The sequence below is a fragment of the Cibotium barometz genome, chromosome 28, assembly GCF_041138505.1.
Source record: "Cibotium barometz isolate CiBa-2024 chromosome 28, ASM4113850v1, whole genome shotgun sequence".
NCBI lineage: Eukaryota > Viridiplantae > Streptophyta > Polypodiopsida > Cyatheales > Cibotiaceae > Cibotium > Cibotium barometz.
In genome coordinates this window covers 32,105,473-32,121,858 of record NC_141073.1, presented here as the reverse complement: position 1 = coordinate 32,121,858, position 16,386 = coordinate 32,105,473, and the positions used below count along the sequence as shown (strand labels likewise).

The 16,386-nt window shown below is 39.5% G+C and overlaps 1 protein-coding gene across 1 annotated transcript; it reads right to left on the bottom strand.

Annotated features, from left to right (window-relative positions):
* Window positions 1–9,933: 9,933 nt before the first annotated feature.
* On the bottom strand, window positions 9,934–11,458 carry LOC147622749 (protein PHOSPHATE-INDUCED 1-like). Its single transcript, XM_086822381.1, has one exon. The coding sequence runs from the start codon at window positions 11,388–11,390 to the stop codon at window positions 10,332–10,334; it is 1,059 nt and encodes a 352-aa protein (XP_086678507.1). The 5' UTR covers window positions 11,391–11,458; the 3' UTR covers window positions 9,934–10,331.
* Between the last annotated feature and the right edge of the window lie 4,928 nt (window positions 11,459–16,386).

Below are 16,386 nucleotides of genomic sequence, written 5' to 3'. Positions count from 1 at the left end.
TATTCATCCTTGCAATAGCACCTACGTTATGAAAAGATGCAAGGGAGAAGGGAGGTTGAGCTCTTACAACAAGGACACACACACACTCTCACAAGCCCTATAAGAGACAACACACAAGGTGAGACGCTGAAAATTATTCTTCTTCTTCTTCAACAAAAGAGGTCTACAAAAGAGAGATAAAGTGACTAACACGCATACTAGAGTATATACAAGCGGTCCATAATGTGAACACGCTAAAGTGGAGTGGATAAGTTTGGACTAGTTCGTGTAGTGGATCCAGTTGTAGAATCTCTGGCAAAGATATGTCGGTGCTAGCTACCAAACCTGCCAGTGATGTAAATGTTGAATGGTCATGCAGGTGCCTCGTGAGTGTCAGTTCATGTTGAGCTTGACATCTTAACACTCCCTCTCAAGCTCAATTCCAGCTCGTGAACTCCAAGCATATCTCGAAATTTATAAAGCTTCTTAGCTCCCAAGGCCTTCGTGAAGATGTCAGGGACCTAATCCTGTGTGCTAACGTAGGGTAATTCGATGTCACCTGTGCCAAGGCTCTCTCCCTAATGAAATGGTAGTGTACCTCAATGTGTTTTGTCCGTGCATGGAAAACAGGGTTCCTGGCTAACTGTATACTTCTAAGATTGTCACAATATATGACAACCTTTCTCTCCACATGCAACCCCAAATCAGCAAGTAGCTTGCATAACCAAGCTACCTCACATGTTGGCACCGCAACTCCTCTTTACTCTACCTCTGTACTTGACAAGGCAATTGTGGGTTGCTTCTTGCTGCTCCATGTCACAGCAACACTCCCCAATGAAAACATAAATCCACTGGTATATCTCCTATTTGAGATGCTACCTGCCCAATCTGCATTTGTGTAGCCATATATCTCCAATGGTACACCTGCTACATAAAACAATGTATAATCAACAATGGCCCTCAAATACCAAAGTGTGTGTCGCACACTATCAAGATATGGTTTGTGCGGAACTTGCATAAACTGGATCTTTAAGACAACACTATAACTCAAATCTGGCCTATTGATCATGACATAGATCAAACTTCGCACAATCTTCTTGTACATAGTGGGGTCCTCCAACACATAACCTACATCCGCACACTGAGCTTGCCATTTTGATCTAATGGCACTGAGATTGGCTTACAACCAGCCATCCCATACTTGGACAACATGTCTAATACATACTGTCTCTGTGATAGCCAAATACCATCAGGTGTGCGAATGACCTCAATGCCCAAAAAGTAGCGTAGATCTCCAAAATCCTTCATGTCAAACTTCCTTTTGAGAAGTCTTTTCACATGTTCAATCTCTTCCAAGTTTTCACCCCCAACCATAAGATCATCTACATAGATGGTGATGATCACAATACCCTTATCACTCTTGCGCGCACATACAAAGAGTGATCTGTATAATGAAACCCAATAGTGACAAGTACTCAGCAATCTTTTCATGCCATGCTCATGGAGCTTGCTTCAGCTCATACAAGGCCTTATAAAGCTTACATACATACTCTGGGTGACATGTATCCTCAAAACTAGGTGGCTGATCCATATACACTTCTTCTTGCAAGTCACCATGCAAGAACACATTTTTTACATCCATCTGATGTAAAAAATGTGTTCTTCTTGCAAGTCACCATGCAAGAACACATTTTTTACATCCATCTGATGTAAAAACTAGCCTTTAGCTGCAACCACCGTCATCACAGATCTCACAGTTACCATCTTCGCAACTGGGTCAAAAGTCTCCTCATAATCAATCCCATGTGTCTGTGCATATCCTTTGGCTACCAATCTAGCCTTGTACCTGCTTATGCTACCATCACTATTATGTTTCACCTTATATACCCACTTACATCCAATAGCTTTCTTACCTTCAGGCAATGGCACCAAATCCCAAGTCTCATTCCATACAATGCATCCATCTCCTCATCCATAGATTTCTCTCAATACACATTTCCAATAGCCTCATCAAAACATGTGGACTCCACAACCTGCACAACTTTTTCCATGTAAGCATAGTGATGTGCCACATAACCATCATAAGTCAACCTCTGCACAGGGTTTTTGACTCTTCTAGATCTTCGTAACTTTGCATTCATGGCTTCCAAAGCCTTCTTTACATCAGGTGCCTTCATTGCTAGAATCCCAAGCTCCTCATCAAGGCTCATCTCCAAGCCACTAGACTCTCCACGTCAACAAGAGAATGCCCTGTAGAAATACCAAGCATATCAAGGGGCTCAACCACTTTCTCTTTGCCTTTATGTGATGTACCAACTACATTTCCAAGATTGGTATTATGACGTAGCCTATGCCACTCTATGGTTTATCAACAGAACCGCTGCATGAGGACTCTCCTAGTCCACTCAATGAATGTGATTATTGACTTCCATTCTGTGCAACCACATTTCCACTTACATCAACTCCAACAATATCTTTTCCATCAACATACCAGCTACTCATCTCATCAAATACAGCATCCCTCCTTACCCTCAATTCACGTGTAGCAGGATTATAACATCTATATCCCTTTTTCTCAAGAAAGGGAATACCCAGTAAACACACATTTTTCTACCTTTAGATGCAGCTTAGTACATTTTTCTACCTTTGGATGCAGCTTAGTATATTTTTCTACCTTTGGATGCAGCTTAGTACATAGATCATCTGGTACATGCATATATGCAATACATACAAAAACTTTCAAGTGAGACAAATCAAGTTTCTTGCCAGTAAACTTCTCCTCTGGCATTACATCATGTATGGCTGTAGTAGAAGTAATGTTCATGATATAAACTGCTATAGACACAATCTCAACCCAATAGCTATGCAGCATATTCTTCTCCGCCCCATCAATGCTCATGCTATCTCAAAAATGTGCCTGTTTTTTTGCTCAATAACTCCATTTGCCTGCGAAGTGTATCTACATATAAATTGTCTCTAAATGCCATTCTTCCACAAGAAATCAGAAAACTCATTGGAGAAGCATTCTCCCCCTCCATCTGACCTTAGGCACTTCACATGCTTTCATGTTTTCCTTTCAGCTATCACTTTGAAATCTTGAAAATGAGTGAAAACTTCACTCTTCTCCTTCATAAAATACACCCACACTTTCCTCGTGTGATCATGAATGAATGTTACATAGTACCTATAGCCACCCATAGACATAGTCTTTGTAGGACCCCATATATCTGAATGCACAACATCCAATACATTCTTGCTCACATTTTGTCATGTGGAAATACATGCTTTGTTTGCTTTCCAAATTGACATGCTTCACATACTTTTTGCATACCTTCAACCTTAAACTTAGGTAGCCTAGTCACAATTTCAATTTCTTTAGTCTGCACGCACTTCATTCTTTACACATTTACATGCCCAATTCTCTTATGCCAAATGTTTGTATCTGCAACAACTCCTGAACCATTTCCAAACATTGCAGCACTCACTTTATGCATATTTACATTCAGTGTAAACATTCTACCCACTTTGTTTGCTTTTGCAACCAACCAACCAACCAACCTGAACTTATCTTTAAAGTCTTCTACATAACAACCATCAGGGTTAAACCGCACCTGCTGCAAACCCTGATCAATCATCTAGCCAATATAAACTAGATTCTTTGTAATTTTTGGAACATGAAGTTCATCTACAAGGTACTTCACCTTACCATCTTGTATCATAGACAATGGCACATCTCCAACATGGGCTATCCGATGAGCAATGTCATCCCCTATTTCAACAAAACCTGGTCTTTCAAGACTCTTCATTTCCTTGAACCACTCACCATGACTTGTCATGTGGTTCAAAGAACCTAAATCAACATACCATACATCATCCTTACATACTGCTACATCATTTCCAAACATAGCATTAACTACATGTATAACAAACAACCTCTCATTATCCTTATTATTTCTATTAGAGGACGCATAGTTATTTTGCTGTACTTTTCCATTTTTCATGTCATTCTGCTTCTTATAGCAATCTACCTGCACATGTCCAGGTTTACCATAGTAAAAACAGCCTCGTGTATCATTATGCGGCCTTTGCCAATTACCAAGACCCCTTTAACTCCCCTTGCCTCTAAACTGGCCTCTTCCACCTATGTGTTGTTATTGTGATTCATGAGAACATTACTGGTGCTATTGACCATAATTTTGATTTCATGTTCGGCCATCACCTTGGCCACGTCCACGGCCTCTACCTCGTCCTCTACCTGAACTTGTGTAGAAGGCCTACTGCTCTGAACTATTTTTGTTTTATGAAGACCATTGGTCTTCTCCCAAATTCTTATCTTCAATGATCAACATTGACACCAAATTTGGAAAGTTGGGAATGTTTTCTCAAGTCTAAATAGATGCCTTGTGAATGCCTTGTATTGTGGCCTGAGACAACATAGACATACTTCCACCTTATCATCATCAACAACAAAAACACCAATAGATGCAAGGGATTCCACAATGCTCTTGATCTTTAAGGCATAATCATTCACAGATATGTTTTTCTTCTCTACAGTTAGAAGCTCATTCTTCAACTGAATCTTTAATGCCTTGGTGTTAGTTTCATACAGCTTCACCAAGGTATACCATGCCTCCTTTGGTGACTTGGCATCCTATATATGCCCAATCATGGTATCCTGTATGCTAAAAGAAAGCCAATATATGAATTTCTTTGCTCTTGATTCCAATCCTTGTATTCTTTTACATCTGCAGCAATTGGATTAATCTTCGGAATCTCTGGTGCCTCCTCATGTTCACCTTCAATGTAGTCCCAATAGCCTTTTCCCATAAGAAAATTTATCAATCTAAACCTCCAAAAATGGAAGTTTTTCTTTGTCAACCTTCTCTGCAACAACAACAATCTGGTTGATTCCATCATTTGACATCTTGTCTGAAACACAAACTCACCAAAAATAGCACTCTTGTTTGACTTGCACAACTGTTGTATTCTCTGCATTGGTACTATATTGCACCCTAACTATCATAACCGGTGACCTAAATGTGCGTACATACACCCAATGGAAATTGTAATACCTCCTTGCAGTACACACAATATCTCCACAACTAATCGCCCTTCTTGCAGTACCAAAAATAGAATTCTGCAGAGAATCAAAACTTACCTGCAGTGCCCGTGAACGCCTACAAACTGAAAAACAGAGGTCCAGATGCGCGTTTTCGGCCTAAAAATTATGTCTAAAGAATAGTATAGTTTCCCTTAAGCTCTGCTCCCGCAAAGAAATATCCTCAATTAGAGTTCATTTTCCGGTGCCTCCCGAAGAGCTTCCGACAAGGGTGTAGTAGCCAACACAAAGGGGGAAGAGTAGATGAAGCTCTTACTCTCGTACCGCTTCTTATGCTTCTCTTACTTGCCTCTTAGCTCCTTAGCATGAACCACGCTCTGATACCATAAAAAGATGCAAGGGAGAAGGGAGCGTGAGCTCTTGTAAGCACACATACACTCTCACAAACCTTAGAAGAGAACACACAAGGTGAGAGGCTGAAAATTGTTCTTCTTCTTCTTTTTCAACAAAAGAGGTTTACAAAAGAGAGATAAAGTGACTAACACACATAATAGAGTATATACAAGTGGTCCATAATTTGAACATGCTAAAGTGGAGTGGACAGGTGTGGTCTAGTCAATGTAGTCCAACTATAGAATCTTTAGGGGGCCGAAGATATGTCGGTGCCAACTACGAAACCTGCCAGTGATGTAAATGTCGAACGGTCATGCAGGTGCCTTGTTGACGCTCATGTTGAGCTTGAAATCTTAACACGTTATTTAGGTAGGTGATGCCTTTCTTTCCACATTATGGTTTTGTAATCCACTAGAGTTGATGCATTTTTGGAAAGTTGCCACTTGTGCTATTATGAAGGAAGTTTGAAAAGTGTCGTATGCTTTATTGTGTTCTCTTTTATTGTCATATGTTTTAATCTTGATAAACATGTCTTGGTGATGGTGTAATTGATTTTGAATCGTAATGATTTGCATGCGACTTTCCATTTACTGATGAAGTCTGTGAAGGTATACTAGCTGTGAAGGAAAAGTTCTATACAAAAACACATGTAATCCATTCTTAGATGTGTTGAACTTGGGTTGCACACCTATGGTGTTCTCATTACTGGCCTTAGCCTTCTTGTGTGCCTATTCCTTGGAATGGGTCACTCGATTTTTTCCCTCGCTCAAAAAGCTTCGCTCAAAGAACAGGAGGATTTGCTACTAGCTAGCTGAAAGATTGGGCATGGCTTAATGGAGGCAAACTAGATAAGGTGGCTACCAAGGTCTTGTATGAAGAGATGTGCAAGAGTGAAGTGAATGTGTGGTACTGCAATAAAATCTAGGTCACATGGAACTCTAGCACTTGGATGAAGAGATGGAAGCTTTTATAGGAAGCAGATATTCCAGTGTAGGCTCAGGTTTTGTTGTAGAGAGTCTGTATGTGGGCTTTGCCAAAGGAACTTTACTTCTAGGCTTTTCCCTAGATGCAAATCAGCAGTAGAGGATGGAAAACATGCCTTTTGGGATTACCATGCAATTAGAGGGGCTTGGTATAGGATTGGCAAAGGGGTCTCAAGCTATATACGGCTTATTGGGGGGATTGGTTGCTGTGGGAAGATTGTATGAGTCTGATGGAGCTGCTAATTTGGTTTTCTTCCTTATTAGATACTATAATTTGTATGTGGGAGATATGGAACTCTAGGAATAGTATAATATTTCAGAAAGGAGAAAGTTTGGGGATAGATGAGTTGATACATAGATGTGTGTACAAATGCTGGTATGTATATTATGTTAATAAGATGAGTGATTATACTTTTGTACAGGTGGTTCAAGCTCTTCACATAGAAATCAAATGTGTTGCTCTCTAGTTGAGGAGATACTTGTACATACTAGAATTTCTTAACAAATATTGTTATGTGACAGGGCTATACAAGGTTGGATTTGAAGGCAAGACCTCCCAAGTTTGAGCTAAAGACCAAGAGATGGTATTTGAAGGAGAAGCAACCGATGTACACCTTTGTAGCCTTCATTAAGAACGCCTTTGACAGGAGACCTATGGTGAAGATACGGTCTAAAGAAGAGTATATGGAGGAACAAACTCCAAAAGGTTGTACTTTATGAGTCTATGCTTATAGCATGTATGAAGTTAGGCTACCATATTTCTTGGGAGAAATCTTCTTTTGTTTAGGAGGATGAGAGATGAATCTAATATGCAACTTGTTGAATAGTCAAAAGGTGGGATGAATCTCATGGGAAAAGGAGGATGTACAAATTACTCTTGTAAAAAACTACTATTAAGCTCTTAATATAAATGTTTCCAAAAAAAAGGAAAAAAAGAAAAGGATTTTCACTATTAAAACCTTAGTTTACAATTCATTTACAAAGGTTTGGTTTAAGACATCTTCAAACCAAGGGCCTTTTCACATGCCGTGAAGAGGTACCTCATGCGCAATTCCCTAAAGATCTATGCAAGCAATCAATCATATGTAAATTTTAGAGGTATTTATCACATGCAGATTATGTGCGGGTTATCTTTCTGCAAGTGATTGTCCATGTGTGGATCATCATCAACACTCTTCTCACAAGTGAGGTGCTTTCTTTTTTGTGTTCATAAATATTCAGAGATTGATGGAGTTGGTCATCAAATTTTATTGGACATTACCTTATCTCAAGTTTTAGCATGAAGTTATAGCATGCTTGTGAGAATTAATGTATTGGTATGGGTAGGGCAAGGTTTCTTTTCTTTCAAGGAGGATGTTCTCGTACATGGAAGCACTTTCCAAATAATCATGTGATTTCCATCAATATTCTATTGTTGAAAAATGCATTTGTGATTGAGAAGAGGATTATTGGATAACTGGATATTATATGGTAGACCATGGGCTCATGCATTTATTTTTAGGACACTTGTGGTTAAGAATAGATGCTAGTCTCTATCTAGCTCGATGTATCTCCTATTATAAGGGGCATTATACACATTTATATTGTTAATAGAATCACTTTCTTCTTCCATTATGGTACCTGCAACTCTTCAATATGTAAACTTGCAAACTTTTTTATGTGTAGAATAGGAGTAGCTTAGAGTAGATTATTTGTTTCTTTCTCTTTCTAAAGTCTTGCTTTGTGATGTTCACTTTGGTTAACGTTTATAGATTATGTAATTTGGCTACTGTATATCTTTAATAGAACTTAGGGCTTTTCTAGCTCTTGAACTAATGTTGGCCTTCTTGTAACTAGGATTCTATCTATATTTTGATGATATTCACTTCTTGAAGATGACCATGAAAAAGATGTTGATTGTCCCTCTTTATGTTAACATTACTATAGGTAACTTATTTGGATCTTTCTCTATGTATTGAAGCACTTGAGATATATTTTATGGGTGTGACTAATTATGAAAGTATATTATTGTCTTATGTAGGCCAAAAATGGCCTATGGGACCTTTGGTGGCAACTAAGAGAGAGAGAGAGAGGGAGAGAGAGAGAGGGAGAGAGAGAGAGAGAGAGAGAGAGAGAGAGAGAGGATGATTTACCATCTTGTCACCAACATGATTATAACATGTAATATGTACGTAGCATGTGAGTGCACAATATGGATCCTTATAAGCTAGCCCCTTCTTCTAGTGGCAAAAAGGCTACAGTTTTTAGCTACTATCGCATACATATACTTGGTATATTTCATTTTGATGTTACAACGTAAGTGCACATGAAAATCCATGGAAGAATGCATAGCGTAGAGGGTGCATATTAGTGATGCATAGGAAAATTTCAATGTAACCCTTCCATGACTTAACACAAAACCACAATATTTCTAGAATGCTTTAGTGCACATAAAAATCCATAGAAGGATGCATAGGGTAGAGGGGGCATATTAGTGATGCATAGGGAAATTTCAATGCAACCCTTCGATGACTTAACACAAAACAATAATACTTCTAGAATGCTTTGATGCAATGGTATCCTTCACCATAATGGAGCAATAATTTTGGCACTAATTTATAAAAATCAATATTCAACCTATTAAAAAAAGTATGTAACCAAATAGTGACACCCCATGTTAGCAATGCTAGTGCATACCCATGTGCATTCTATTTACTTTGTCGAAACAGAGTGCTCGAAATATGAGTAGAGCCTCAATCCAAGATTTGCCAAATGAAATTTCATTCTAGTCACAAAGCCTCGATCCAAGACTTGCCAAATGAAATTTGATTCTAGTCATAAACATAATGTTCAAGAGTACACTTGCATCCTTTGCCTCCAAATTTGGTAGTATGGTGAATTGCTTTTAAAAACATGTTTGCTCCCGATAGGTGTGTAGATTGTACTTTCAAGTTCTAACCAAGTTTGGCTAGTTAGGTTAGGTATGAGCTAGTTAAGAACGTGTGGAGCGACGGAGCAGTGTTCGGGAAATAGGTGCCTCACCTTGAAAAAATGTGAGATGCAAAATCCAAAATAGTTGGTTGAGAGATTCTTAAATGGAATTGAGCTGGTTGAAGAAAATGCACTACAAGTAGTTTGGCTAGTTTGTTCAATTTCCCCTCTCTTTCTCTCTCTATCTCTATGTCTATCTCTCTCTCATATACGCATGCAAGGATCATAACCATCACCATGCCCTCTTCTTGGAAATAAGGTGTGAAGAGCACTTAAGGAAAGGCCCACCAATAATTGATCATACGGGTTCGAAATTTTCGAAACAAAGTGTGAAAAGACACTTAAGGAAAGGTCCACCAACAATTATTCATACGGCTTCGAAATTTTATTTTTCTTATATTTCAAGTCCTCAGGGCTCGTACTCGGAAACACAGAATATGAACTACTTTTGAAAGAAGAGCCTTTTGCAGACAATAAATTAATGGTTAAGATATTTTTTTAAAAAAAAATTTGCTCTGCTTTGCCAATGCAAAAGCCAAGAAGGTCTAATAATGAAAAACAAAATACATTACAAGCTTAATTTACATTAGTGCATTAAAAGCTGCAAATTGCACATAATTTTGCATTGATCATAAGCCCTTTTTCAGAAACTCTTTACAGGAACTATGTGGACTATGTACATTAGTGGGATATACGCAGACTAATCAAACCACTAATTATGCCGGCACCCATTGGAGTATGTAGATTAGAATGCTAAACACAGACTAATCAAACCACTTGGTGCCTAAGAGAGGCACCAAGTGGAGTATGTAGATTAGTATGCTAACCACAGACTAATCAAACCACTTATTATGGCTAAACTAGGGTGTGAAGAGCTTCAACACAGACTCGCAAAAACCCTCGATCTTCCTCTAAGAGCAGATTAGGGCTTTTGCCCAGCAGCTTGCTTAGGGTTGCCCTGCACAACACATTGTGAGAGGGTTCCATATCCAGGGCACAAGGAACTTCATGCCATCTCTGCCTTCCATGTTGTAGCTAGCTCCTGAGCTAGGGTTTATCAAAAGCTCACCTGGGAAACCAGGATAAGCTCCATGCCCGAATTTGCCTGTGCAAGCACCACCTGCCTCCAGAGAAAATGTAGGGTCCCCTTGAAAATAAGCATTTCCAAAAGGGTTGGTGGCAGTACCTGCAAGAACCTTGGCCATGGTGATGATCATACCGTCTATTGCGACGCCATTCGGTGCCCTCAATGGCTCCATAGGGGGGCCATATTCAATCTTTGCAAATGGCCAGGAGCAAAAGCCAGGGCACTGCAGGTTAGGGTTTCCAATCCAAGCATAAGGCACCTTGTAGCCACCCATGGTATCATCACCATTATGCGGTGATGATGATACCGTGGCACCATCATGACGATGATGATGACAGTCATCATATGATACTATGTAATTGTGACCACCACATGCATGTGCACAGAAGCCATCCACATACACATCTTGAGAGGTGAAAACCAAGTGTATAGAGCTTCTTTCTCCATGCCGAGAGAGGGAACAGATGGAGCTTTTCACCAATTTGGCTATGGCGGATGCATTGAGGCGTTTACCCAAAGAGTAATCATCATTGGCTTCCCCTTGAATTTCCACATTTTGGGAGACATGGTTTCCTTGCAGATCATGATAAGCTTCTGTGAGAGACCACCATTTTGACACAGAGGGCGCATAGGTGAAGGGGTTGAGGGAGGTCGTTAAGGACCTGCGCTCAGTTGAAGGTGAGAGTGAGGCGAGGAAAGATTTGAGGGTAGAGCGCTCGGAAGCGGTGAAATCTCCATAGAATGTTAGGTAGAGCTTGATGGGATCTTCACCTGCAAGCACAGGGCCCTTGTGGTATGAAAGAACAAGAGGGATGGGCGGTACACGCAGTGAAGTGATTGGAGTGGTGATGAGCAACACAGTGATAAGAGCACAAGCAAGCTGCATTGCATGCTTTGCCATTGCTACAGACTTGGCCATGGCTTTGGCAGCGTACACGAACCAGCGAGAGAGAGAGTGCGTGCGTAGAGAGAGAGGGGGCAGCTCCTCCTCTTAACAAGCGGTACACAATTAGCCACTGTGTCCACCACCATGTGAATTTGGTTTTACACGTGCTTATCCACCCTTGATTTGTGTCAAAAATGTGTAAACCCAAGTACATGAGCTTAAATTGTAAGCACAGGAATCCAACATGACAATGAAGTTTGAACCTTAAAGTTACAATTGGTGCTGCCATATCCTAAAGAGTCATGATTGTTATTACAATGTTGCTTGTTCAATAAGAGAGGAGACCTTAAGAACCTTAAGAAATACTTTTAAAAAAAAGAGTAATTATGTGTTTTATGATGATTTTACTTGTCTATAATTAAGGATAGAATCTATAATGTTTGCAGTGTTTCATTATTGAAGAACTACCTAAGCTATTAAAGCTATTCGGATCAATCAAAAATAGAAACAAAAATTACATATTTGTAAAATGCAATAGTCCACAATAAGTCATGTAGTTGAATGGTAGAGTGCATGAGATTGGACATACTAGTGAGGATTCAAGGATTCAATTCTTGTCATCCCCACTTTCATTAGAAGGGTGAGCAACTTGACTCAAGTATATAGATCATCAATCATATTGCCCCAAGGTCAATATATATTCTTAGAAATCAATCATATGAGTCCTACTAATTGGGAGAGTAAACTTGTTATGTGGGGTAAAATACCAGATTCATTGTAGGACTAAGGGACTTACAAAGCAACCATAATTTCATCCTAAGATTGGTGTTTGAATTATTGAGTAACGTTGTTATAGAGGGTATGTGCCTTTGTTCCTACACAAAGGATGGAAGAGAAATCTACAGAGTAGCTGTGAGTAGCTGTAATGTCGTGGAGGCCATGGACTCATAGACATGTTCATATGCCGGGCTTTGGGGCCTAGGCTTGTGGACATGGGCATAATAAGTGTGTGTGAAGTGGGCCAAAGTATATAAGATAATGGCTCATAGTTGTTGAGGTACCTTTTGATTCTTAATCACTCATAATAAAATTACCTTGATGCTGCCTAGGGCTCATAGACATGTTCATATGCCGGGCTTTGGGGCCTAGGCTTGTGGACATGTTCATATGCCGGGCTTTGGGGCCTAGGCTTGTGGACATGGGCATAATAAGTGTGTGTGAAATGGGCCAAAGTATATAAGATAATGGCTCATAGTTGTTGAGGTACCTTTTGATTCTTTAATCATAATAAAATTACCTTGATGCCTAGGGCTCATAGACATGTTCATATGCCAGGCCTTGGGGCCTAGGCTTGTGGACATGTTCATATGCCGGGCTTTGGGGCCTAGGCTTGTGGACATGGGCATAATAAGTGTGTGTGAAATGGGCCAAATTATATAAGATAATGGCTCATAGTTGTTGTGGTACCTTTTGACTCTTTAATCATAATAAAATTACCTTGATGCCTAGGGCTCAAGCTTTCATGGGGTGAGCTTCTCCTTCTTGAGATGCCAGGATCGTGACCTACACCCTTGTAGTCTACTCCAAGTATTGAGTGGGCCATTATCTTGCAATGGTATCAGAGCTCTTGTTTGATTCCTTGTTTTTTTGTATGCATTTTCTTGTTTTCTTGATCAAGAAGACGGCTATAGGGATCTTGAGTGGTGAAAATCCCATTTTTATGGTTAATTCCTAAAGATTTTGGGCTTTGGACTTACTGTGAACCAAATTTTAGGGGCACCGCACTAAATTTTTAAATCTGAAGGACCAAATTTGGGAAAAGTTCACTAGTCTTCATTACTTTTTGCTAATCAAAACGTTTATGCTTTTCTCCCTTGTTGTGCTTGATCTTTGAGAGCTATGGAGCTTCCATCATGAGCTTTACGCTTGCCATAGCTTGGAGATTTGTATTAGGCATAGTATGGGCTTCACAAAGAGCCTCTTGGGAAGACATTGTGAGGTTGCTGGTTGATGGCCTCTACTACACCACCAGTAGGCACACAAGAAGAAAATGTATAGGGATCAGAACTAAGGGACACTAGGATCCCACCTTAAGAGGCACCAATCACCTAGGAATCAATCCTTTGAGCTCCGGTTGACACAAATGGACACCTCTACACTATTTAGCCCAATTTGGCTGTTACCTCCAATTGTCCTACTACCAAGGCCTCTAATCTTTAACCTAAATGCCTTAGCTGACTACCTCTGACAACTAGCTGACCTGAATCCCTCCCAACTGACACATAATTGATCAAATTTTGACTGAAGTCTAGACGAATGCCTGCTCTGCTGATCCCAGAAAGAAATGTGTCTGCCTAACTCTCAAAGTGTCTTCCAGCATCAGCCAACTTCAAATACTTGACTTTGAACTTCTTAGAACCTGTTAGTTCTTCTTTGTAAGAAAGAAGAGGTTAAACATAGACAATAGATCACATAGACCAGGGCATGTAATGGAATCAAGGCATTACAAGCCATGAGGACGTCCACAAAAAATTAGGTTTGACACAAACTTGTCAAACTAGCCACACTACATCCACATAAGATAGTTGTTTATTTGGATGAATCCAATGAGGATAATGCAAAAGCTGGAAGAGAATCAGATGTGAAAATGACACCCGACTCTAGAGACGTAATGACAGTTATTATCAAAGAAAATGTGCACAAGACATTGTGGGCCATTAGGAGAATGCCGCCTCATTGCAAAAGAAAGTGTTTTGGATTGATACAAAGAAGAAGGTGCACAAAAATGATGGAGAGTAGGCCATGAGGACTAGTGGCCCCTTCTTTCTGGTTAGAAAGAACATATGATGGAAAGCAAATAGCTCAATGGATGTGATTTTGTAATCACGATGTAGAGCATACATGGGGTGTGGACAAACTTGTCAAGCATCCATGAGAGACTCCATCCAAATGGCTTGTTAATTTTGGTACTAATGTCACAAAAAAGGAGTTGGTAAGTCTTAATTAAGAAGGGTTTGGTAAGTCTTAATTAAGAAGGGTTTAACTTGAAAACTACGTCATTATCACCATTTTCAGTAGAACTAAGACAACAAAGTGTCATGCAGGCATGACACAGTGACCATTCCCTTCCATCTTCTAGTAAGAAAAGTAAAAAGTGGAGGCACGTGATATCAAAAGAAGTGGAAAAAAGGTTTGTTGCGATACTATGAATGTAGCACTAGTGGAAGAGAAAACATTATTGGTAAGGAGTCATGTGATTTTTTGCTTGATAATAGAGAATTGCTATGACGTGCACGTCAAGGCTGAACCATACTGCACGTGTCAAGATTTTCAAGGGAGAGAGATGGAGCACAAACCACGGCACAAACCATTTCTTGCATGTAAGCATATGTACTATGTTTACATGCATGTATTAGGTTTGCAACGTGATTAGCACATGATTATTCATCAACCACTCTCCATTAGGGATGTCACCTTCTCAGCCTCATCTTATCAAACCAGCATTAGGCCCATAGGCTAGCTAATTCACAAGGAATTATTTGGCATTTTAGTATGCCCTAAATATATTTATTTAATCCTCGATAATATGTATTGTGTCATGACAAGCAATGCTCACATAACCCGATTTGTAGTGTAAATCTCTTAGCTAAAATTTCAAATTCCGGATTAGAGTTTTGCATTGCCCTTATTTTCTTGGTCAAGTTTTGGGTATTTTAGCTATACATCCCAGTATATGTGCAATTTTGAGGGCTAAATCCTAGTTTATTCATAAGATTATATTTATTTTACATGGTTGAATTTTTTCAAGCACTGATGACAAGTTTAACATTCTTTGTGACTTGACCATTTGCACCATTCTTATTTTTGAGTGATGAGTTTTAACTATTATTTGGGAAGTGAAAAATTGCACTTATTTCTGACGTGACGACGAGTTCTAGCCAATATTTGTGAAGTGAAAAGTTCTGGGTGGTGAGTTGTAAGCATTAAGATTTGATGGTTATGTATTAATATGATGGCATGTACACAAGGAAATTTTGTACTTTGAAAATTTAGTGGTGTTGTCACCTCCTATGGGTGATCATATGTGAAGTGAAGACACATTTATTGAAAAAGCTTGCAATTTTTCCATATTGGGACTAAAAGATCAAAATTAAAAACTCACATTTTTATAACCCCCCTTGCTTTAGATCAAATTTTGGCTCCTTCCATCTTGATTTTTCCTCCTTCCACTAGATCTTCAAAGGGAAGAGAGTAGGGCCTTGAATATGTTGGCCCCAAGGGATGAGATGGTAGTCGTATAGGTTCTTTCTCAATGACTCTCACTAGTCTACCTCAAGTATCCCTTCTATTCCAGGTCTCAAATCTACCACGTTTTATAGAAGTTCACAACATATGTGATGCATCGGTCCCAATGGTCTTGAGGGGATCCTCCTATGGCCTTGCACCTTCCCAAGCATGTTTGACCCCTCAAACCCTTTCATCCCTAAGTATCTTACACAACATTTGAGGGGGAGGACCTCATGACCTAGGCTCCAAACCTTGAATCTTACATGGAAGGATAAGAGGCAAGTGGTATGACATAGAAGTGTCCAAGGGAAACCTTACATTAGGGGGAACATATCCACCATCATCTGCCACCACAAGTAAAATAATATCTACCCAATCTAGCAACTTGCCATGTGGTTGATTGTTTTCTAGTTGTTCAAGTGTCCAGAGTTGCCTCATCTCACTACTTGGCATCCACCACTTTACATGTCTACTTGAGGTATTTCCATGCATTCCATTCATTAGTGCACATATGAGTTTTAAGGTGAGACCTATCTTGGGGACCTTCAACCATGTTGAAGTCCCCAATCATCATACCATTTTTTTCTCCAAAGTAGCTGAGCATTTTTAGACATATATAGAACCATGTTGAAATCCCCAACCATCATACCATTTTTCCAGAAATTAGCTCCATATATAGAACCATTAGGGTCATAAACATCACATATAACCAAATGGATATACATCTTACCTCTAAAATCAC